Raw genomic sequence first — 24,078 nt, forward strand, 5'->3', positions numbered from 1 at the left:
TCCCTCCCTCCCTCCTTCTTCCTTCTTTTTTTAGTGTTGGAGTAGAGCTGAGGGCATAATGCTTTCTAGACAAATGTTCTACCTCTGATTGGCACATTTTAAGACAGGGTCTTGCCAAGTTGCTTAGGCTGGCTTTGAATTTGTGATCCTCCTGCCTCAGTAGCTAGGACTACAGGCCTGTGCCACGGCTCAAAGTTTCTCTGTGTGCGTGCGTGTGTGTGTGTGTGTGTGTGTGTGTGTGTGTGCGCGTGTGCATGCGTGTGCGCACGCACTGGGATTAAAGGGTGTGTGACACCATGCTTGGCCCCCATTAAATGTGTAACTCAGGTTATGTAGTGTTTATATATAACTTATATATATAAGTTATTTCCTTAACTTAATTGGTTAATATAGTAATGTAATAGAATTAGTCTAAAATTGTGTAGCAGTCATTTTTTACTTAATGATTCCTTTGCTGCCCAAATCAATCTTTGCTTTTTTAGAGACAGGGTCTCACTATGTAGACCAAGCTGGCCCCAAACTCATATTTTAAACTCACTCCATCCTTAAAACAACTAATCAGAAAAAAAAAACTTTTTTTCTTTCTAAAAATAATTTTATTACATTTTAGTTTTGTGTGTGTGTGTGTGTGTGTGTGTGTGTGTGTTCATTCATCGTGGTAATCGCACACGTGCACAAGCACAACACATAGCAGTATTATTCTTACATTTCATGTATTCATTTATATATTTGCTCAATATATTTTACTCAGTGCCTGTTAGTGCTTTTAAAAACACCATGTGCCGGCTGTGGTGGTGCACACTGGTAAGATATACTGAAGAGGCTGAGGAAGGAGAATCACAAGTTCTAGGTCAGCCTGAGCTACACATTTAACGGAGGCCAAGCACTTGGGAGGCAGAGGCAGATGGACCTCTGTGAATTTGAGGCCAGCCTGGTCTACATAGTAGGTTCCAGGTCAGCTGGGGCTACAGGAAGATCCTGTCTCAAAAAGACAAAAAGCAATAACAACAATAAAAACCACTAAGTATCTCCCTTAAAACCCTTCAGTATCCTCAGATGTAAGGAAAAAATGTAAAATTAAGAGTGGGTTGCTGGTTACATGACATGAATGTACTAAATGCTGCTGAATTATTTTAAAATAGTTAAGTGTATGTTATGCAAATTTTGCTTCAATTAAGAAAAAGGTAAGTTGAATGCATAGTCCTAGACCAGATCCAATATTGGAGGAAAATGGATACTAAAAGACATTATGGGGTCAACTCACAAAATTGGAACATGGACAATAAAGCATTATAGTGAGGGCTGAGTGCAGCTCACAGGGTTAAAACACTTGCCTATCAAGCCTGATGTTTTAGATTTCAATCCCCAACATCACACACACAGAAAAACCAAAAGATAATTTAATGTTAAAACTTCTGAAGGTAGGGACTGGAAAGATGGCTCAGATATTAAAAGCACTGGCTACTCTTGCAGAGGACCTGGGTTCAGTTCCCAACTCACACATGACAGCTAACAGCCATCCATAACTCCAGTTCCAGAGGAATCCAATGCCCTCTTCTGGCCATTGCAGGCATTGCACTCATGGGTGCACTTACATACATGCAGGATACAGAAAATAAAAATAAATTAATGCCTTTAATCCCAGCACTCAGGAGACAGAGGCAGGTGGATCTCTGTGAGTTCAAGGCCAGCCTGGTCTACATAGTGAGTTCCAGGATAGCTGGGGCTACAGGGAGACCCTGTCTCAAAAAGACAAAAAAAAAATTAAAAATTTTAAAAATTATGAATGTAAGCTGGGTGTGGTGGCGCATGCCTTTAATCCCAGCACTCAGGAGGCAGAGAAAAGCGGATCTCTGTGAGTTCAAGGCCACCCTGGTCTACGTAGTGAGTTCCAGGACAACTGGGGCTACAGAGAGACCCTGTCTCAAAAAGACCAAAAAAAAATTATGAATATAATAAATCCACTGTAGAAAGAGGATGTCATTATTCTTAGGAAATACAGAACAAAGTACTTGGGGGAAGGAGTATGATATATATGAATAATATAAAAATGCTTCAGAAAAATATGTACATATAGCAAGGATAAAGGACATAGCAGAGGGGCAAACTGTTAATAATAGGTGAACTTGAGTACAGAACACAGTATCTATCACTCTTGAAGTTCCCTATACAACTGAATCAGATGATGAGATTCTCCTACTGTTTGTGTCTCTCCCATTGTTAGAATGTGATCTCCATGAGGTAGGAGTCTTGCATACCCAGTCCTAGGACAATGTCTAAACATTGCTCTTATGGATTGAATGACTGACAGAATGGTCACCATTCTGAAGAGTGGAGCTTCCTGGGAGAAGAAATAAGAAAGTATGAAAAACATGGACCGCATCATACTCTTGATCCTCACCTGCCTACCCACCCACCACACACAGGCACATGCACACACTCATTTTCATACACACACACACACACACACACACACACACACACACATGCACTCACATACCCACTCTCATGCACACACTCACATTCATGCACTCACGCACACATATGCTCTCATACACATATTAACACACAGACTCCTAAACACACACACACTCACTCTTAAACATACATTCATGCATGTACACACTCACATCATACTGCCACTGGCTTCCTGCTCCCCTCCTTTACTTCTCTGACTGGTTCTCGCCTGCTCCTTGACTGCCTCCCTGGATCGAATCCTCCTATGAGAGCACTCTTTAACTTCCATCCTTAACTCCCTTCTTTGCTAATTCAGTGCTCTTTCTGTAGGTGTTCTAATTATTCTCCTTGGCTCTCATGCATGAGTGTGTAGGTGTGTGTGCCCATGTGCGTGTGCATGTGAGTATGTGTGTGTGCTTTCCAATCCTCCACTCTTAATTTCAGACCCACATTTCCAGTTGTCCATTAGATTATCCCACAGATCCCCTCAAATTTAGCACAGGTAAAACTTTTGACACAGGGTCTCGTGTAGCCCAGGATGACCTCTAACTCATACTGTAACTGAATACCTCTTGCCTCTACCTCCGCAAATGCTGGACATCATTACTTCTTGATAGCTCATTGTTGTAACTTTTGCATAGACTTCCCTCTGCCAACCCCTGACTTCTCCTGTACTCTCCTTCCAGTGGACTGCCTTAGTCCATTTTCTGTTGCTGTAGGTAAATACCACAGACTGGTAAAATCATGAAGATTAAAGGTTTATTCAGCTCTTAGTTTTGGAGGCTAGGCAGTCCAAGTCTGAGAGCTACTAGGTAAAGGCCTTTACTGATGGGGACATTTTGTAGGTACAAAAATGGTACATGGTATACAGCACAAGCAGCAATCTTATTAGCTTAAATCTCTCTTCCTTTAAAAAAAACAATGCAGGATCTGAATCTATGGGTCTCAAGTCCCAGAGCCTGCATTATTTGTTGGTTTGTCAGTTTGGAGACAGAGTCTCTTATATTATAGCCTAGACTGATCAAAGATGACCTTGAACTTATGATCCTTCTGCCTCCATCTCCCCAGAGCTGGGATGACAAGGGAATGCTGCCATGCTTGGTCTACTGGACTTTAGGGACACTGCCTGGCTCACATTCCCCTGACCTCTTTGGCTTTGCAATGATCTCCCCTCCACTTTCCACTTGGAATAATCTTGCATCTTTTATCGAGCAACTGAATACCACCTCTTCCATAAGGCCTTTCTGAAGCCTTCGTTTGACTTTATTCTAATAGCATGTTAATCTTTGCTCTTTAGCTCTTAATCGCTCTTCTGATTAATGACTTAGATATCTGTTCTACATTGTTTTATGCACCTTGAGAACTGGAAGCATACTTATAGCCTTCACTGATTATGATGCATTGAAAATCCTTAATAAATGCATCGATATGAATTGTCTAGCACACACTTGCACCCACCCACTGCCTGGCAGTCTTTCTCTTTGAATGCATGATTCATCCTCTCCAGAGATTAGGAACTTGGCTATATTCATCTTTCTATATGTGAATGACTAAAGGGATAAACATTTTGGAGTACTGAAGAACAAGTTACTAGGCATGTTTATTCTCAAGCCTCATCAATTTAAATCCCTCTGGTTGTAGCCATGTCCTGACAGAGTTCAGTGGGTATACAGATGTGCACACAATTACATATGACTATGTGCCGTGGATGTATTTAGGTTGACTGTGAACCCCACTTTTGTAGAATTGTATGTAGTATGAAGATTTCAGTAGTTAGTACCAATCCTTGTTTGGGGGGTGAGGGGTGGGAAGGGAAGACAAAAAATTTTGAATGAATTTGGATTTTTATATATCAGTTTTACTTAAAATAAGATATTCAAGAACTTCTGTTAAGCCAACACATTGTCTCTGCCTACTCCTCGTCACCTGAGTTCCTTCTCAAAGTTTTCAGAGAAATAAGACTCTTGAAGACAAGATAACGGCTCTCAACTTTTCTTCCCTCTTATCTCCCCATAGAGGATTTTGTTAGGCCAACAAAAGACATGAACTTTTGTAGTTCCGGTGCTAAGGGACATAAAGAAGTCTGTAACCTCCTAAGTGGTGTCAGATTAAAAAGTTTGTCACTTCCAGCATCTTTCAAAGGTAAAGAAAATTTAACTTGCATTCATTTTTCAGTAGATTCTACTTTTGCCTCTTCTAGGATCATTACACAAAGACGAGAAAGGTTATAGCATGGGCCCGATTCATATTTGTTTTGTATCACCCCAGGTGGTCAGAAGGTTCCACAGTGTGCTTGGGTATCCTACTTCTAATTAGGAGCTTCCTTCTCTCTGTGCCTATTCTAGATTGAACAAATGCCTGTTCAAATGCATAAAAGAATGAAATGTAAAGAGCTGGGGAGGTGGTTCAGTTAATAAAGTGTCTGCTGTGCAAGCATGAAGACCTGAGTTCGATCCCCAGCACGCACTTAAAAAAAAAAGTGAAAGTTGGGATCGGAGCAATGGCCTCTCTGACACTTGCTAATGCTATAGAGATGATAATGTTTCTCATGGGAATAAATGAATCTCTGGGACAGATAGAGAGAAACCTTGTTGCTGGGCAGGTCCAGGAAAAAGAAGAACCAGTGAAGACAGAGGAGGGGCATCTGGAGATGTTTACAATGCACAGGCTTGGGAGACCTGACTACAATGACCTCCTGTGACCTCCCCTCACACACCCTTGTCACCCTTTAGCACAAAATCAAACACTTTGAAATCAATCTTATTCTTGCTGTGTACTTTTTTTAAAAAATATTTTATTTATTATTTTTATTTTATGTGTATGAGTGTATTGCCTGCATGTATGTGAGTGCACCCGAGTCATGCACAGCTGCGGAGGTCAGAAGAGGCTGTTGGATCCCCTGGAAGTGGAGTTACAGACAGCTGTTAGCTGCCATGTGGGTGTTGGGATTCGAATCCCGGTCTTCTGCAAGAACAGCCAGTGATCTTAACCACTGAGCCATCTCTCCAGCCCCAAGAAATTACTTCTTTTGATTTGGCTTAGCTAGGTTTCTACAAACAAGAACTATAGTGCTGGACAGTTGTCTATCTCGATAATGCATCAAATAATGTTAGGTAATTAATTCCCCATTGTGTGGCTTTTCACCCACAGAAATCTCTCTGGTCCAGCTGGATAGCATGAGCCTTTCCCAGCAGATGCTTGTGAGATACGCTGCCATCACTGGTTTGACCTTCACTACAGAACTGTTGTGTCAAATTCTCCCCTCCTGGAACATGAACATGATAAACAGGGCCCTGGCCAAACTAGTGGAATCAAATGTTTTTGATTGCCTCTGGAATGGTAAGGATCTTCAATTGGCCCTAAAACAGAATGTGTCCACATTTGAGGTGCATTATGGCTCCATGGCCCTGAGGCCCAGTGAAGGGTTGGGTGAGTAGTGCCTACAAAATGTCAGCATGTACAAGGTCCTGGGTTCAATCCCGAGTACTACAATTAAAAAAAAAAATTTATCAGAAATAAAGAGGTGATCTGTGTCAAGTACCAGCAGCTGATTGGTTGTTGACTGCCTTCCTGAAAAACCTTTCCTGTTCTTTCCAGCTCACTGTGAGGAGGAACACCATGAAATGGAGGGAGAGGGGGTGTGCCGCATCTTTCGCTTCTGCAGACCTATGATGCAGAAAACAGCCTATGAGCTGTGGCTCAAGGACCATAAAAACGTCCTGCACTTGAAATGTGCCCGTTTTTTGCAAGAACGTGCTCATAGGTGCAACTACTGCAGAAAGAGCGACTTCATTCCATATCACCACTTCATAGTGGATGTTCTATTCAAATCTTTGGACACAGGTACAGTTAAGAAGATGACAAAGTCCCAAGGATTTAAAAGTAAACTTGCTTCCTTCCTAACCAATCCCAACTCTTCCTGGGAAGTCTGGAGATTAAACTCTAGAAGGAGTGGATCTGGACCTTGAAGGCTTCAAGTTCCCTGGGGGGCTGGGGCAAAACAGCAGCACAGGTCCATGGGACAGAGCAGTGTAGAGCTTGGGATGCACCTGGGATACCAGAATTATTGTCACTGTTACTTCCAGAGAGGATTTGGCCACACAGGGCTTTGGCAAATAAGGTGTGATGTAGCTTAAATTAAAATGTCTCACTTAATTCATAACAAGAGATGAAATCTAATGAGGTGGCATGGGAGGTGATGTCTGGCTTCATGAAGGGAGAGCAAAGATATTGCTTTGTTAGCAGGTTCTAGTGGAAAAAGATTACAAGTGGGAGACAATCAGCCAGGCCTAAGAATGCTCCAGAAAAGAAGCCTTGGTTTTTTTCTTTTTCTTTTTCTTTTTGAGACAGCATCTCCCTATAGCCCCAGCTGGCCTGGAACTTGCTATGTAGACCAGGCTGGCCCTGAACTCACAAAGATACACCTGCCTCTGCCTCCTGAGTGCTGGAATTAAAAGCATGCGCCACCATGCCTGGCATAAGAGGGCTTGGTTTTGAGGTAAGGATTCACAATCATCTGAGAAGCAAAAGTAGAAAAGTCACAATGAACATAAATCAGCATTGTGAGCTGGGAAAACAGAGGAGGACTCTAGCAGTGTCCCTGCTCAAGAATCCATCACTGCAAGCACCACCAATCCCATCTCATTCATGGTGGCCAGGAAGCACCAATGAGCTGCCTGTCCTAGTCAGAGGGTCTTGGTGATTACCACTATGCCTGATTAGGAAAGTAAAGACTTCCTGTATTAAAAATTGAGAAAAAATTACATATATATATATATATATATATATATATATATATATATACAGGTATATTGTAGAGACCTATATACCTAGAGTTGCGTAAAAATTTCTCAGACTATTGTGGAAGGGGGAGATTGTAAGAGCCAGAGGTTGTGCATGACCACAAGGAAATTCCTTCCTTCCTTCCTTCCTTCCTTCCTTCCTTCAGGTAGCATCTTATAGCCCAGGCTAAACTCCAACTGACTATGTAGCAGAGGATAATCTTGAACTTCTAATCTTTCTGCCTCTGCTTCCCAAGTGCAAAGAGTATAGTCATGGACCACCATACCTAATTTTATGTAGTGCTGTGACTGAACCTAGGGCTTCACGAGGACAAGGCAAGCAGTCTACGAACTAATCCTCATCTCCAGCCCCAGGTTATTTTCATTTTATAGATAACAAAATTGAATTCTCAGAAGCTTAAGTAATTTAACGGTACAGAATGAACAACGGACTTTATCCAATGCCTTTGCAATCTCTTTTTCTCATGTTCTGCCTATGACATCTGAGTTTCCCCAAAGTGAGGGGCTAATCTTTTGGGCAATACTATATGAAGAAATTAGAATAGGTTCCAGAGCCTTAGGTATTCATTTGTTTACTTAGCAGTGCTAGAGAATCAAGCCTAGGACTTCATGCAGCCCAGACAAGCTGTCTATCATGGAGGCTTGGAATTAGGTATGAATCAGAGAATGAAGCAAGGTTCCAGGTAATTCCCTGTCAATTCCTTTTTCTCTTCCTCCTCCTTTTCTTCTTCCTCCTCCTCCTTTTCTTCCTCCTCCTCCTTTTCTACAGATCCTATTTTTATTTATATTTATATGTATGTGTCCATGAGAATATATGTATGCCATGTTCACACAGGCCTGAGGATGCCAGAATTGGGTATTGAATCCCCTGGAGCTGGAGTTACAGGCCATTATGAGTCACCTGATGTGGGTGCTGGGAACTGAACTCGGGTCTTCTGGAAGGGCAGTATGTATTCTTAACCATGGAGCCACCTATCCAGTCTTTCAGGTCTTTCTTCTTTCCTTTTTTTTTTTTTTTTGGTCTTTTTCTTTTTTGAGACAGTATTTCCCTGTAGTCACAGCTGGCTTGGAACTTGCTATGTAAAGGCTGGCCTCAGTCTCAGAGATCTGCCTGCCTCTGCCTCTCAAGTGCTGGAATTAAAAGCATGCTGGGTGAGGGTGCTGCCTCATTTATTTTTTAAAGGTCTTTTTTTTTCATTTTTAAAATTTTATTTTTCAGGACTAGAAAGATGTCTCAGCAGTAAAGAGCACACCCTGCTCTTCCAGAGGACCCAGGTTCAGTTCCCAGTACCTACATGGTAGCTAACAACCATCTATATAATTTTTTTAAATTTATTGCTACATTTTATATATATGAGTGCTTTTCCTGCATGTATATAAGTGTACCCATGTTATGCAAGGCCAGAAGAGGGCACTGAATCCCCAGGTACTGGAGTTACAGATGGTCGTTAGCCCACTATGTGGATGCTAGGAACTGAAGCCAGGTCCTCTGCAAGAGTAGCCACTGCTCTTAATTGCTGAGCTATCTCTCTCTCTAGCCCTAAAAAAAAAAAAAAAAAAAAAAAAAGTATTTTTTTCTTTAACAGTTTCATACATCTATAGAAATGCACTTGAATCATATTTCCCCATTATCCTCATTCATCCTCCTCTCTTTCCCACCAAAGCCTTTCTTGTTCCCCACAAGCCCCCTTCCTACTCTCATGGCTTTTTTGTGTAGCTCATTACATTTAATTGGGGTTACTTGCATGAGCATGGATTGGGGATTATTTACTTGAGTGTAGACAGCTTATCAGTAGCTATACCACTGAGGAATATAACTCCCCCTTCCCCAGGACAGAGCTCCTCAGAGAAGGGTGGAACTTAATGAGCCCCTCCAGTATCCAGGATGGAAAGCTGATGCTCCCAGTCCTGTGCAGGTCTCGTATAGGTGGCTACTGTAGCTGTGAGTTCATGAAGACAGCAACCATGTCATGTCCAGAGGACAGAGTTTCACAGCACTCCTTCCCATCCTACAGCTCATCCATTCTTTCTGCCTCCTCTTCTGTAATGTTCCCTGAGCTTTGGAGGGGGTGAGAGAGATGTCCTGTTTAGGGATGAGCACTCCATAGTCACTTATCTCAGCACTACCACCAATTATAAGTCTCTGCATTAACCAGTGCCCACTGCAAACAGAAGCTTCTCTGACCAAAACTGAGAGCAGCACTAATCTGTGGTATAAACATAAATATTTTTAAAGATTTATTTTTATTTATGTGTACCCTATCTGTGTGGTAACTGCCATGTGGGTGCCTGAGGAGGGTGTTGGATCCCTTGGAACTGGCATTACAGGTGGTTGTGAGCTGCTTGATGGGGCTGCTGGGAATCGAACTCAGGTCCTTTGGAAAAGCAGCAAATGCTCGTAATGACAGAGCTATCATTCAAAGCCCCTAAACATAAATATTTAGAAGGTTATTTTTTTGTCTTTTTGAGATTTCTGTAACCCCAACTGGCCTAGAATTCATTATATAGACCAGGCTGACCTTGATCTCACAGAGGTCCACCTGCCTCTGCCTCCCAACTGCTAGGATTAAAACTATGCACTACCACATCCAGCTAGAAGACATTTTGACAAGATGTCCTTTTAGCAAAGCAACAGTAGTAGGTTTTCCCCACAAGGCCTCTGACCTCTTCAGTCATGGGCTTTTTACTAGGTTTACAGTACCTGGCATGAATTCCTCCTTTGGAATGGGTTTCAAGTTTCATCAGAAAGGGGTTGGTTATCCCATATTACATTCATGCCACTATTGCACCAGTGGGCACATCTTGCTTGTGGCAGCTTGGTATTGAAACTTGCAGGTTTTGCAGCTGTGTAGTCTGTAGATTCCCTTTCTGCCTCAGAAGTCTGCATAGTACCTTCTCACCCTATGAAAGACATCCCACAGGGAGGAGGTTTCCAGCTCAGTTCCAACTTTATGGAACTGCAAGCAATGCGTGTGGTACCTTCAGCAATAAGGGCTTATAATATAGTTCTGATATGCAACTAAGAGCAATGGAGACAGCCTGTATTGTTTTGGGGGCTTCTGGGGCCTCCCTGACCAACAACAGATAAGGAGATATCCCATACCGGGTGCTGGCACTTTCGTTTAATAACCTATGACTTGTAGAAGAAACGTTATCCATTTATGTAGGGTACCTCCCTTCAAACTCTTTTTTAAATTTTCATTTCTTTTTTTGAAATTATTAGATTACAAAATAGTAAGTTTCCATATGACTTTTTCATGTATATATCTTTAGCCTCAGTTAATCCTCCTCCCCTTTCAATTCTCTCTTTCTTTCTTTGGTTTTTGAGGTAATGTCTCACTATATAGTCCTGCTAGAACTCACTACTTAGACTAGACTGACCTTGATCTTGTGGTGATCCTCCTGAGTAGTGTGACTACAGACATGTACAATCATACCTATCTTGTTTTCCTTTTCTAGAAAGAGATCAAGACTGACAAGATGGCTCAGAGGGGAAAGGTGCTTGTTGACAAGCCTGATAACCTGAGAGCAATTCCCAGGACACACATGTTGGGAGGAAAGAACCAATTCCCACAAGTTGTCCTCTGACCTCTGCATGTGCACTGTGGCTTGCATACCCACACACATACACTCACATGACAGATAGATAGACGATAGATAGATAGATAGATAGATAGATAGATAGATAGATAGATAGATAGATAGATGCTTTTTAAAATGATCAAGCTAGGCATGGGCACACACCTGTAGTCCCAGCACTCGGGAGGCAGAGGCAGATGGACTTCTGTGAGTTCAAGGACAGCTTGGTCTGGTCTACATAGTGAGTTCTAGGCCAGCTGGGGCTCCAGGGAGACCCTGTTTCAAAAAGACCAGAAAAAAAAAAAAAAAAAAAAAGAATCAGGCTAGGGCTGAAGAAATGACTCAGCAGTTAAGAGCACTGACTGCTCTTGCAGAGGACCCAGGTTCAAGTCCTAGCACCCACATAGCAGCTAGCAACGATGCATAACTCCAGTTCCAATGACTCCAACACCTTCTTCTGACCTCCAAGGGCATTGCATGACAAGAGTGCACTTACACACATTCAGGAAATACACTCATACACATAAAATAAAAATAATAAATAAAACAATCAGGCTTTAAGTTCAGAACCTTGGAGTTCGGACCAGAGTTTCAAATCCTCCGAGGGCTTTGGGCACAGAGAACATGAGACTCCAGTGGTCATCTCATCACATCAGGACAGAGAAAGTGTCAGAAACATGTACATATATGTCACTGAGTGCTGATTATTCACGCTTATTACATATCTTCTTATGCATTATTTTTTCCAAAATTGAAAATACCCCTATTATTATTATGAAGCTAAGCTGAGTATTGTACTTGCTGGTTATCCCGGCACTTGGAAGGTAGAAGCAGGAGGATCAGGAGTTTGAGGTCATCTCCAGTTATATATCAAGTTTGAAGCCAGCCTGGGCTACATGAGACTTTGTCTCTGAAAAATAAAAAAGAACAACCAAAAAGGTTATATATACATCATATACTGTTGACACTGAAATCTGTACCAAGATACCAAGATGCAACGAATGCTGCAGTCTGAAGTGGGATGAGATGAAGCTATAGAATTTACAAAGGAAATATCTGAGAGCTGATTGTAGTTCGAGGTGAGGCTCCTACACAGTGTGATAAGAACTGTGATATAGCTCCGCATGTGAGTTGGGGACATGAGTTGGGGAACTTACTCTCTAGGGGCAAGAACACAGTATGTTCAAATTGCATTTCTACTCATTAAAAGATCTCTCCAGTGTGTGGAAGCTGCAACAAGAGAATAGAGAATAAGAGGCAAGCCTGGGCTACAGACTCAAAGGACAGCCTGGGCTATATAGTAAAACCTTGTCTCAAAAAACGATCTATGAAGTACATCCACTAGCCATTAACCTTGGAAATCAAAGAGTGAGGCTGCAGTCCTACTTCTGTCACTAGCAAGTGATCTTAGACAAGTTGCTAGTTATTTCCCACTTACATAATAACCCAGTAAAAGTTTTGACAAATGACCTGGAAGGTAGTTGGGGCCTTGGGCTCCTCCAAACCTCTGGTTTTGCTTTCCTTTGGATGTTCAGAACTAGTTGCTTTCCTGTGTAAGGGCAGAGTAGTGCAGACAATATCTTTACTAAAGTGACATCTATCACTTGTGCTCTGATTCTACCGTGAAAATGTACTACATGACTTCATCTAAGCTGAGTGCTCTGGGGACTGGGAAATGTGGTTCCTGGCTGGGTTCAGGGAATGAGTGTTTGGTAGATGGCAAACATCTCATATGCTTGTTTATTTTCTAGCTGCAGAGGAAGTCGTCTTTTCTAAATCAGAGTTCCCTGATCAACACAAATTTCCTGAGAATCTCAGGTACACACATCTGTCATTGTTCAATACATAGAGCATAAGCATTGTCATTAAATTCAGTCCTTTGGGCCTCTTAGGTACAGAGGGAAACTTCAGGGGTGCCATGGTGTGTTTGGTCAGTGGTATCTCTGCTGGGTTTTTATCATCTTGCTTTTGTTCATTTAAAGATATGTGACACCAAAAACCATGCTGTATCTATTATTCTTGATCTGTTTATTCCTGTGTTTCAACAGTCCTTCAGAGACAAGGGAAAAGATACTGCTGTTCTTTGACAGCGTTATAGTCAAGATGAGGACCATGCCAGAAGGCATCATCCCCCTGGAACCGTGCCAGTGTGATGAGCAGCTCCACATGGTCATCTTGCCTCTGGCCCAACATCTCGTGGCTTTGGAAGAAAATAACAAAGCCTTGTATTACTTCCTAGAAATTGCATCTGCTTATCTCATTCTGGGTGATAACTATATGGTAAGCAGTTCCTCCCACACCTCCTCCATCTCTGTCTCTAGGACAGCATAGAGCTACACAGCCAGAAGAGAATTCCAGTGTGCTTTTTCATTACCTCATGTTGATTCTTGCCAGTGTCCCTTTCCTTTGAAAAATCACATTTCTTAGAATGGGAACAATCAATCTAAGATTGGGAAAAAGAAGTTGGAACAAATTTCAAGTACCATCATACATTACGCCGGGCATAGTGCTGCATGCCTGTGATCCCAGCACTTGGGAGGCAGAGGCAGGAGGATCAAGACCTGTTGAAAGTCAGCCTCAGTTATATGGCAAGTTTGTGGACACTCTAGGATACATGAAACCCTATCTCAAAACCAAGCAAACACAAAAGCAAAAAAGTTAAAGCAGGAGAGATGACTCAGCAGTTAAGAACATTTACTGCTCTTCTAGAGGACCTGAGTTCAATTCCCAACACCTGTATCAGGTGGCTCACACAGTTCACAACTGCCTGTTACTCCAGCTCCAAGGAAATCTGAGGCATCTGGCCTCCAGTGGCACCTGAACTCATGTGCACATACCCCTACCATATACATAATTTTAAAATAATAATAAGCCTTTAAAAATTAATTTATTAAAGTACTGCAATCAAGTCAGGCATGGTGGTCTACTTGGGAGACTGAGGCAAAAGGCTTGATGCCAGCTTAAGCTACAATAGCAAGCTCAAGACCAGTCTAGGCTACAAAGCAAACCTACCACGATGAATCAGCTAATTAATTAAAGTACTGCCCCTTTTAGAATTGTCTGCTTGCATATTCCAAAATGATTTGAGCAGGCTTAGTCTGAATCCTTCACTTTTAGCATAGTCCTCTTTAGCAACAGCCTAGTGGCTGCTTTTGCCTTTCTGTCCAAAATACTTTAAAGATCTTATTTTTAATTTTTAATATGTAAACACGTATGTCAAGGAGTAGGTACACATGAGTGCAGATGCCGATGAATGCCAGAACAGGATGTCAGATCCCCTGGAGCTGGAGTTATAGGTGGTTGAGAGCTTCCTCACCTGGGTGCTGGGAACCAAACTCAGATTCTCTGCAAAATCAGCTAGTGCTCTTAACCTCTGGGCCATCTTTCTAGCTTCAAAGATTCATTTATTTTATTTTATGTATATGTGAGTGCCTGTAAGTATGTACATGTACCAAGTGCATGTGTGGTGCCAAGAGAGGCCAGAAGAGGGCACTGGATCCCCTGGAACTAGAGTTACAGGCAGTTGAGAGATGTCATACTGGTGTTGGAAACTGAACCTAGGTCCTCTCCGAGAGCAGTCAGTGCTCTTAACCACTGAGCAATCTCCAGCACTATATACCTTAAACTATTAAAATCATCAGTAAGTCCATTGTCTCAAGCACTGTTACACATTAAAGTCTCCTGCTTATTTCATGAACACATGTGGGTGGTGAAGATGTGGCCAGTGAGTCCCAGGAGGAGGTCAAAGTAGTCTTAGGGGTTAGTTAGTTCTTTTATTAGTTTACTTTTCATTGCTGGGAGTCAAACCCGGGGCCTCTCACATGCTAGGCAAATGCTCTACTACTAAGCTATACTACTGGGCTAGCTTTCTGAAGGTGTTCCTCATTTCATTCCCAAAGAAGGGTGGATAATCAAGAAGATGACTGGAAGCAGAGGGTAGAGGTCTTATGGAGTGCCACTTGCACCTCCTCCCCCCTCAAAGAAAGTCTGAACGGGGGTTGGCAGCCAGCTCATCAAGCCTGCTGCTTCTTGCCTCCCACACACATACACCTGGACAGCAAGAGGCTTGGAGATACTGCCTCACCTTCAAGCCTGATTCCATCTTAATGTTCATATCTTCCATGATGCCATAGAAGGCTAAAGATGCAGTAGGGAAGTTGCTTAGGACACCACCTCCCCCTTCCACCTCCCAAAGATCGCCCTGACAAATGGAGTGAGGATGCTTCAAAATTCATTACAAAAATAGAACCTGCTTCTCACAGCTGTGGGGTTATTGTCACTGGCAGAGGGACATTGTTGGGCATAGTGTCGGTGGCTGCAGGAATGGAGACCTGGCTCCACACTACCACCAGCCTGAAGACATCCCTTTTCCCTTAGGGACCTTCATTCAGGCAAACCCAGGATTCTTGACTTCACCACAGAAAAGAATCTCAGAGTGAGGCATGGTGGGACACATCTTTAATTCCAGCATTCAAGAGTCAATGGCAGGCAGATCTCTAAGAGTTTGAGGTCAACCTGGTCTACATATCAAGTTCTAGGCAAGCTGGAGCTACATAGTGAGAACTTGTCTCAACAACTATAACAACAACAACAAAAAAAAAAAACCCTCAGCATGAGAGAAGCATAGTTGAGGTTTATTAATTTTTTTACAAGGATCTTAAACACAGCGCTTAATAGGAAGAGATGCCCAGGGAAAGACTATGACCCTCAAGTATGGGTGTGGACTTCCTGAGGGAGATTCATGCCCCGTTGTCTTTACAATGGCTGTATATTTTGTCCTATGGGTTCCTAAGTTACATTGCCCTGAGTATAATTTACACCAAGGTTTAAGGGTTAAAGAATTTTCTTCTGTAGACAAAGTTATAAGGGGGATTTACATGGAATGTTATTCAGATTTAGGAATGAGAGGAGAATGCTAAACACCCAAGGTCATAGGTCATTTTGGACCTGAAGAAGCATCATTTATTTATTGTCTTTGGCATGCTTTATTGAGATGTCTATAGGAAAACATGCATGGAGTCCGTGGGCAATTTTGGTTTTATCAGTGGCCTCTGAAGTTTCTTAGAAAGGCAAAATTGATCCCAGGATCAAGGGCTTCTTTTTCTTCTTTCCCGTAATTGTCTCCATAATTTTCTCCACCTTTCTATCCCACCTCAAAAATAAGTTTGGGGATGGAATTACTGAGAGGAGGAAATTCCTGGGGTAACTAACTGTAGGTAAGGCTATTTCTGTGATAGTATGAAGAAAGATGAGATTCTAGACTTATCCTCTGTCCCTTCTAGTTCCTGTCTAGTTTGGAGGTCCATTCTAGTCAGTTTGGCTGGGGATGGACCTGGGATCTTAGTGGCTCCTGAGTCTTCCTTCAGTCACATATGGGGCAAAGCCCCTTCGTGGTCTTGGTCCCTGCAACTAACAGCTTTGCTACTTTTTGTGTTGGTTGCAGGCGTACATGTATTTGGGTGAGGGAGAAAAGTTGCTGGAAAGTCTCACAAATGAAGATTCCGTGAGTCAGATATTTGAATATGCCACCTTTTATAGCCTCAAAGGTCAGGTAAGAAATCATGAAAGCATTAAGCTATTATTTGCCTTGAGCCTGTCCGCAGAGGAGTGTAAGTCATCCTTATACATACCTCACCCTCTTATCCCCTTCCACAGATTCCTGCCCAAGATTCCTGAACCCTAAGTCCCTGGACTTAACATTTCCTCAGTCTACCTTGTCAACAGCAAGATCTTTCCTACCCTCTAAGTTGACATCTTTATGAATTCTTTCTGTAACAATGGACATGAATGGATAAATATTTCCTTAGATGATGCACAAATCGATGCTAATCCCACTCTTCCTCATGCAAACATCCAATATACACATATTAATATTATACCAAATACATAAAATACACACATATTAATATGCCAAAGCACATGAAGATTGGTTTCAGCTTTTTAAAAAATAAGTATCCTATAATATGTATTGTTGGAACATACTGGCTAAGTGTAGAATGATTGCTCTTCCTCTTTTCTTCTCTCCCTTCCCATCTCCCCATAGATTTGTTTTAATATGGGCCAGATGGTGTTGGCCAAGAAAATGCTGAGGAAGGCACTGAAGCTCCTCAAACAAGCGTTTCCTTACAACGTAGTCTTTTTGTTTTTCCAAACCCTTGTTGAGGAAAAGAGACACTCACGCTTCATGAATCAGCTTGCCCGGGAGGGCTCACAGCCCGGGTAAGGGAAGGAACCAGGGAAACCTGAGCATCATCTTCTGTTCTCTAGAGGAGAGAGACTTCCATGCAGCACAAGTCTGCCCACACAGCCTGTCCTCTGCTGGCACAAGGACCCCTGTCTGGTCCGATTACTTGTTGGAGTAGGGGGTAGTGGCAGATATGTAGGAGCTTCCTAGATGGGGCTGGAGTACCCAGAGCATTTCACAGGCAGCTTTTGTCAAAGGGAGTTCAGATGACAAAAGTACATGGGACTCCTCTGTAAATTGAGCTCCAGTTTTACTCCCTACCCATGTAGCCTATGAAAGAACTTCCTGCCGATGCATAATGAGGTAGCAGAACCAGCACCATGTTCCTTAGAGCCGCACTCACAAGCCCCCTTTCATTCATTACTAAGATACTGAGTATTGTCCCTACCTCAAAGAAAAGTTGCAGGCTCAAGGATGTCTGCCAAAGGATAAACCTTCCCACTCATCTATGTATTTGATAAGGATTATGTGGGGAAGGAGTGTCCATTAGTCAAAAGTATAGATAGAATTTTTTTCAATGTGTACAATTTTTTCCTATAAACAAACTAAAAAATAACGATCAAGGGGCTGGAAAGATGGCTCAGTGATCAAGAATGCTTGCTGAGCAATCATGAGGACCACAGTTCGGATCCCCACACTCACATAATAAGCCATGCATTCCCGAAATGTCTGTAACGCTGGTTCTGAGGAATCTGACACCCTCTTCTGGCTTCTGCACATGTGCAAGTTTGCACACCTTACATGTGCACACACACATACACACACACACACAGGAGAGAGAGAGACAGACAGACACATACGACACACATATAAAATCGAGAAAGGAAAGAAGGAAGGAAGGAAGGAAGGAAGGAAGGAAGGAAGGAAGGAAGGAAGGAAAAATATTTAGAAAAAGCAATGATTTAGCTGGCAGTACAGGTTTGTAGTCTCAGCACTTAAGCGGCAGAGGCAGGAGGATAGCTCTTGAGTTTGAAACCAGCCTATTCTACATATTTAATTCCAGGGTTATGTAGTGAGACCCTGTCTCAACAAAAAATAAGCCCCGTCCCCCAAAATAACCAACAAGTAAGCAAAGATGGAAACAGTGAGTTTGAAGCAGATGGAGATGAATAAAAATGTTGGTTGTTGAAGATAGGGTTGGCTACACATAGCTCATTACACTTTTTGTCAATGTGTTTGAAAATTTCCAAAATTTTGAAAAATATTCTACCTTTGTGGCAATTCATACCAGGGAAATGCCACCTTGTTGGCATCTGACAGCTGACAGAGAACACGTCTTCTGTTTTGAGATGAGTAGCAATATTCTGACAGCCTCTGCCAAAGATGCAAACACTTGTTCCTCTGAGCAAGTTGCTGCAGCTCTTTTGTAACCCCACCAAAAACTGACTTCTCAAGCTTCCAAACATGTTCTCTTAAATGTGGGGGATCCTGGAGCACAAATAAAATGGAGTCAGCTTCTTTAAAGATTGGCGGTAGGCAGTCAGGCATGATGGTGCATGTCTTTAGTCCCAGCACTCAGGAGGCAGAGAGAGGCAGAAGGATCTCTTTGATTCAGCCTGGTTTACATAGCAAGTTCCAGGCTAGCTGGGGCTACAGGGAGACCCTCTGTCAAAAAAAAAAAAAATGCTGAGGCTGGAGAGATGGCTCAGTGGTTAAGAGCACTGGCTGCTCTTGCTGAGGACCCGGGTTCAACTCCTTGTACCTACATGGTGTCTAGCAACCATCTGTAACTCCAGATCCAGGGGATCCAATGTCCTCTTCTGCCATCCTTGAGCACTACACAACATGGGTATACTTACATACATGCAGGCAACACACTCATACACTTAAAAATAATAAATAAAATATTGGTGCCACACGCCTTTAATTCCAGCACTCAGGAGGCAGAGGCAGGTAGATCTCTGCGAGTTCAAGGCCAGCCCGGTCTACATAGTGAATTCCAGGACAGGTGGAGCTACAGGGAGACCCTGTCTCAAAAAGACTAAAGAAAAATTTTTTTAAGTGCTCATTTCCTTATTTTGAGCAGAGATCTAATCCTAATAGCAATGTGCAATGGATATAATGATGATGATGATGATGATGATAATAATAATAATAATAATAATTAATAATAATGTCTAGCCAGGTTGGAGGTGGAGAAGACTTGAGTCCTGGTACTGCCTGGCTATGTCACATTGAATTAATGATTTATCTGAGTTTTCCCTTCTATGTAAAATGGAGTTAAATTATTCCTTTCATTCCTATAGACTTCATTGTCACAAAGTACATATTATAGTTCCTATCTTACAAAGGAGAAAGTGTGCTTTATGAAAATGACTATGCTTGTCAGTCATGGGGACAGGTCTCTAATTCAAGTCAGAGCTGATTCCCAAGCTTTGCATGAGCCCCTGTGAGCCCGCATTCTGAACTGGATGGTGACCATACCTTCTCTCTGTGTCCATTTGCTTTCCTTTCTCCACAGGGAGAAGAGGCTGGCACAGCTTTACCTGCAAGCCTCCTGCTTCTCTTTGCTGGGGAAGATCTATAGCTTAAATTTATTTCGCCACTGCAAGTATTATGGTAAACTGGCAGCAGTCATGCAGATGAATGCATCACTGGAGACTCAGAATAATTTCCAGGTGGGTGTTCCTGTAGCTGCTCTTGGAATATCTGCACCTCATTTGGATTTTTAAAAACCCCTAGCCAAAGTTAACAGGAATCAAAAACTCACATGGTTGTAATAGAAGCCTCTCTGACTGAATGACTTTGCCAGTAGCTCACAAATATTTTGACCTCAGACCACTACTTCACTCTAAAAATCATTGAGGATTCCAAATAGCTTTTATTTTCATGGTTGGCAAATACTGATATTATTATAGAATACAAACTGTGAACATTTAAAAATACTTAAAAATAACAGTAGTGAGAGTAAATTAAGATAACATTTCATTAAAAAGCAAAGTTCCATTTCGCTATATCCAAAAAAAAAATGAGAATTACGGCATTGTATTAAAATTTTGCAAATATCTTAATGACTTGCTTTACATAAATTCTTTTTTTATTTGTTGTTTGTTTTATTTTATTTTGTTTGGGGGGATTTGGGTTTTGTTGTTGTTGTTGTTCTTGGTGGGTTTTTTTTTTTCTTTTGGAAGGGGGTGGGATTGAAACAGGGTGTCCCTATAGCCCCAACTAGGCTGGAACACACTATGTAGACCAGGCTGGCCTCGATCTACCTCCTGAGTGCTGGGATTAAAGCCATCATGCCTGGCTGTTTGTTTAAGACAGGGCCTCACTCTGTAGCCCAGATTGACTTGCAACTCACTTTGTAACCCAGGCTAGCCTACAGCATGCAACAATCCTCCTACCTCAGCCTCATGGGTACTGGAGTTACAGGTATGTGTCACCAGATCTGCCTGGATAGCTAGATATTTGCAGCTGGCTGCTCCCATCTCCATTAAAGGGTTATGTTACACATGACACTTCTGAAAAACTCCACAGTATAGTCATAGAATGAGGGTAAAGAAGCATAATGTTAAAGAATAATTCTCTTTCACAAGATGGACTCATTCTGTGGACATGGTGGCACATACTTGTAATCACAGCACTAAGAAGACTAAGGCAGGAAGATGGTGAGTTCCAGACCAGCCAGGTTTGATGAAGCAAGACCCTGCTTAGAAAATCTAATCGATAAATAATTTGATTAGATGACGACAACTCCAGGTGACAAGAGCAGGAAAATATTAAGTCCGGTTCATCCCATGAGAATAATCAGTCCAACTGGAATGAATCATGAGAATAAAAGTCTGAGCTTCTTCTGACAGCAGTGACTTCCTCCTGCAGTTCATAATTATCAAAAATGAAGAGGAGTAGTCAAGTAACTCTAGAAATGTCAGAGGAACTTAAACTCCTAACCAAGACTCTACCCCAAGCATTGTTCCTTTCAGTAGATCTAGGGTGACCCCTCCAGGATGTGAGGGTATTTTTTGTTTATTTTTAATATTTTATTTATTATTTTTATTTTTTACATGCATGACTATTTTTCTTGCATGTATATCAGTGTACCACATGAGTACAATGCCCCAAAGAAGCCAGAAGAAGGTGTCAGGTTCCCCTAGAACTGGAGTTAAGGATGGTTGTTAGCAGCCTTATATGTGGTGGGAATTGAACCCAGGTCCTCTGGAAGAACAGTACGTGTTCATAACTGCTGAGCCATCTCGCCAACCATTTATTTGTTTGTTTGTTTGTTTGTTTGTTTGTTTACAGAATTATTTTATTATTCCTTGACAAGTTCAAACATGTATACAATGTATCTTGCTCATATCTGCCCTCAACTCTCCCTTCCCAGAGCCCCCAGCTCTTCCCCACAGTACATCCCTATTTATGATGTCCCTAAAGACTGGGTTCCCACCCATTTCTCCTCTTTCTCTTCTAGCTTCCTTATCCCACAAACACAGCCACATTGGTTCTCTTTTGGTTCCTCTAACAAGGAAGTTCAGTTCTTCTGTTGCACTGGGTATTTCCTTCGTCAGGAGCACTCATTCCTGGATTTTCACTGGACTCGGTCATGATCAACTTAAAGGTCACCTCCTCAGTGGGGCCGTTTTACCCATCTCATTATTTTATTTTGTTTTGAGACAGGGACCCCCTGTAGCCACAGCTGGCTTGGAACTTGCTATATAGATCAGCCTGGCCTTGATCTCACAGAGCTCCACCTGTGTCTGCCTCCTGAGTGCTACAACTAAAGGCGTGGGCCACCTCACCTAGCTTCTCATTTTTAGCTGAGAGTAGGGAGCTTGTCTGTGTCTTGTCCACACCCTGAGTACTTGGGACAGTGCCTGGATGAGAGCAGGTGTTTGGAAAACAATTACTGAATGAAGTACTTGACTTCTATACACTTGTGAGCAGCTCCCCCAAACAGTTCTGGAATTAGGATTAAAGGACAAGTCCAACTGGAATGAATCATCATCAAGATGGCTGGGATGAAGGGCAGAAGAGGAGAGGAAGTGTTCCCCTCAGAGCTTTTGAGCAGTGTACGATGACAGTGAACCAGAATGAGAACCCAGAGATTGGCTTCCAGACTCTACTCAACCGTGGTGTGACCACTGGCAAGCCACACAACCTCCCAGCTTCAGATTTTTCCCATAAAGAGAAGCAGTTGGACTCCATTCTCTTGGTCCATGTTCAAGAAGTTGGAGACTTTATTGCAGCCATGGACTTCTCTTTTGTCCAACAGTTCTCCCTCCTCTATCACTATGTATGGCTATCTTGCCTTTCTGGCAGCATTCTTTGAAGCACACTCCACCCCAGGAATAAAGGAAGTTGCTAAGGACGACTTTGTGATTTAACAAGTACCCAGGGACTTGCCTTTAACAGAATTTGTGGATTTCCAGAGGGAAAGTCCCTGCCTTAAAATGTCTTCCCTTTGCAACTGTCCCAATATGTAATATTTGTATCATTAAAGAGTCTGCATTTCTCCTGTCTGCCTTTTCCAAAGCAGTTTATATACATTGTGTGGTGTGTATACTATGAATGGATGTGTGACTGAATGTGTATATCTGTATGAATGTGTGTGTATGTGTGTGTGTGTGTGTGTGTGTGTGTGTGTGTATGTATGTGTGCGTAAATTGCTTCTTTAGAGGAGTGTTTTCAACTTGCTCTTCCCTAAGCATTTGTATTCTGAAACAATCTAAATTTTATTTGTGTGTATGTGTGTGCCTACTTCTCTGTTATGGGCACCATGTGTATGCAGTGCCTTCAGAGGCCAGGAGAGGACATTGGATCCCCTGGAACTAGAGTTACAGGCAGTTGTGAGCCATTTGATGTGGGTGCTTGGCACCCAACCTAGGTCCTCTGCAAGAGCAGCAAGTGCTCTTAACCACTGAGACACCCCTTCAGTCTTCTCTGAAATAATTTTGATTATCATTTTAAAAGCTGTTTAAAGATTAATCATCTTAGACCTCCCTCTGCTTCCCTGGGCCTGCAGGACCCGCAGGCCTCTCTCCAGGGTAAGACCATCGCACCCTCCACGCCTTGACTCCCCCAGCCTCATTCACTCTTCCATCTTCTTTGCCCATCTCTCCTCCTAGCCTGGGTCCTGTCCCATTCCTTGTCTTGGCACCCCAGACACCACTGGAACCACCACTGCTTCCTGATCCTTTGCATCCAGACCAACCCAGTTCGTCAGTGCAGTCCGTAGGAGCCCTTGGGGTCTCTTCCCGCCCCAATCTCCCTTTGCAATTCTGGGTGGCACGGCCACCAGCTTCCCTAGACCAGCATCTTTCCTGGACCCTGCTCTGAGGCCAGTCTAACCCCCAAATTCCTGAGGCCAAAATCTTGACTGGAGGGATCCAGACCTCAGGAGAAAGCCTGAGAGCATCTGATCCTCATCTGACTTGGGCTTCTGTGGGAACTCCTGAAGACAAAAGCAATCTGGCCAATCCAATATAAAATCAAAAGAGAGAACCAGAAGCTTAGATGACCCAGCATTTCATGCCCAAAAATAAACCACAAAGACACATAAAGTTCCCCCCAAAAAGCAGACCTAAACTTGAAGGCTTGAGTCTCACACAAGAATCAGAAACTACAAAAGAAATTCACATGTCAAAATCAGAGAGAAAAAATAATATGAAAAAACAAAATAACATATCCCCACCAAATACCAATAGTCCTCAAGAGGAGTACAGTGAAAACTCCCTAGAGATAATGCAGGACATGTAACTCAAAAGAACAGTTATTAACATGGTAAAAGAATTCAGTGAATTTAAAGAACACACAAATCAAAGAACTAAAAGAAGATATGGATAAACTTCTGACTGAATTCACAAAATGGAAATATTAAGGAAAACTCAGACTGAAAGGTAGAAAGAAGTGCAAAACTCAATAAGCCAATTAGAAACAACAGGAGAAAGTGTCACCTATAGAATGAATGAAATGGAAAACAGTATATCAAGACTGGGAGATAAAGTGGACAAACTAGACCACTCAAACAAAGAGTATGAAAAATTTAAGAAATCAAAA

At 42.3% G+C, this 24,078-nt stretch overlaps 1 protein-coding gene across 1 annotated transcript in view; it reads left to right on the forward strand.

The window, feature by feature from the left end:
* The window catches only part of Adcy10 (adenylate cyclase 10), a 92,546-nt gene that overhangs the window by 48,846 nt on the left and 19,622 nt on the right, over nucleotides 1-24,078 (forward strand). Inside the window, exons 15-22 of the mRNA XM_029561748.1 lie at nucleotides 4,474-4,599; nucleotides 5,608-5,886; nucleotides 6,055-6,300; nucleotides 12,590-12,656; nucleotides 12,887-13,118; nucleotides 16,282-16,389; nucleotides 16,882-17,057; nucleotides 19,544-19,700. Coding sequence (XP_029417608.1) covers nucleotides 4,474-4,599; nucleotides 5,608-5,886; nucleotides 6,055-6,300; nucleotides 12,590-12,656; nucleotides 12,887-13,118; nucleotides 16,282-16,389; nucleotides 16,882-17,057; nucleotides 19,544-19,700 — 1,391 coding nt within the window. The remainder of the gene's footprint in view (nucleotides 1-4,473; nucleotides 4,600-5,607; nucleotides 5,887-6,054; nucleotides 6,301-12,589; nucleotides 12,657-12,886; nucleotides 13,119-16,281; nucleotides 16,390-16,881; nucleotides 17,058-19,543; nucleotides 19,701-24,078) is intronic.

This window comes from Nannospalax galili, unplaced genomic scaffold (assembly GCF_000622305.1).
Source record: "Nannospalax galili isolate Female #2095 unplaced genomic scaffold, S.galili_v1.0 scaffold574, whole genome shotgun sequence".
Lineage (NCBI taxonomy): Eukaryota > Metazoa > Chordata > Mammalia > Rodentia > Spalacidae > Nannospalax > Nannospalax galili.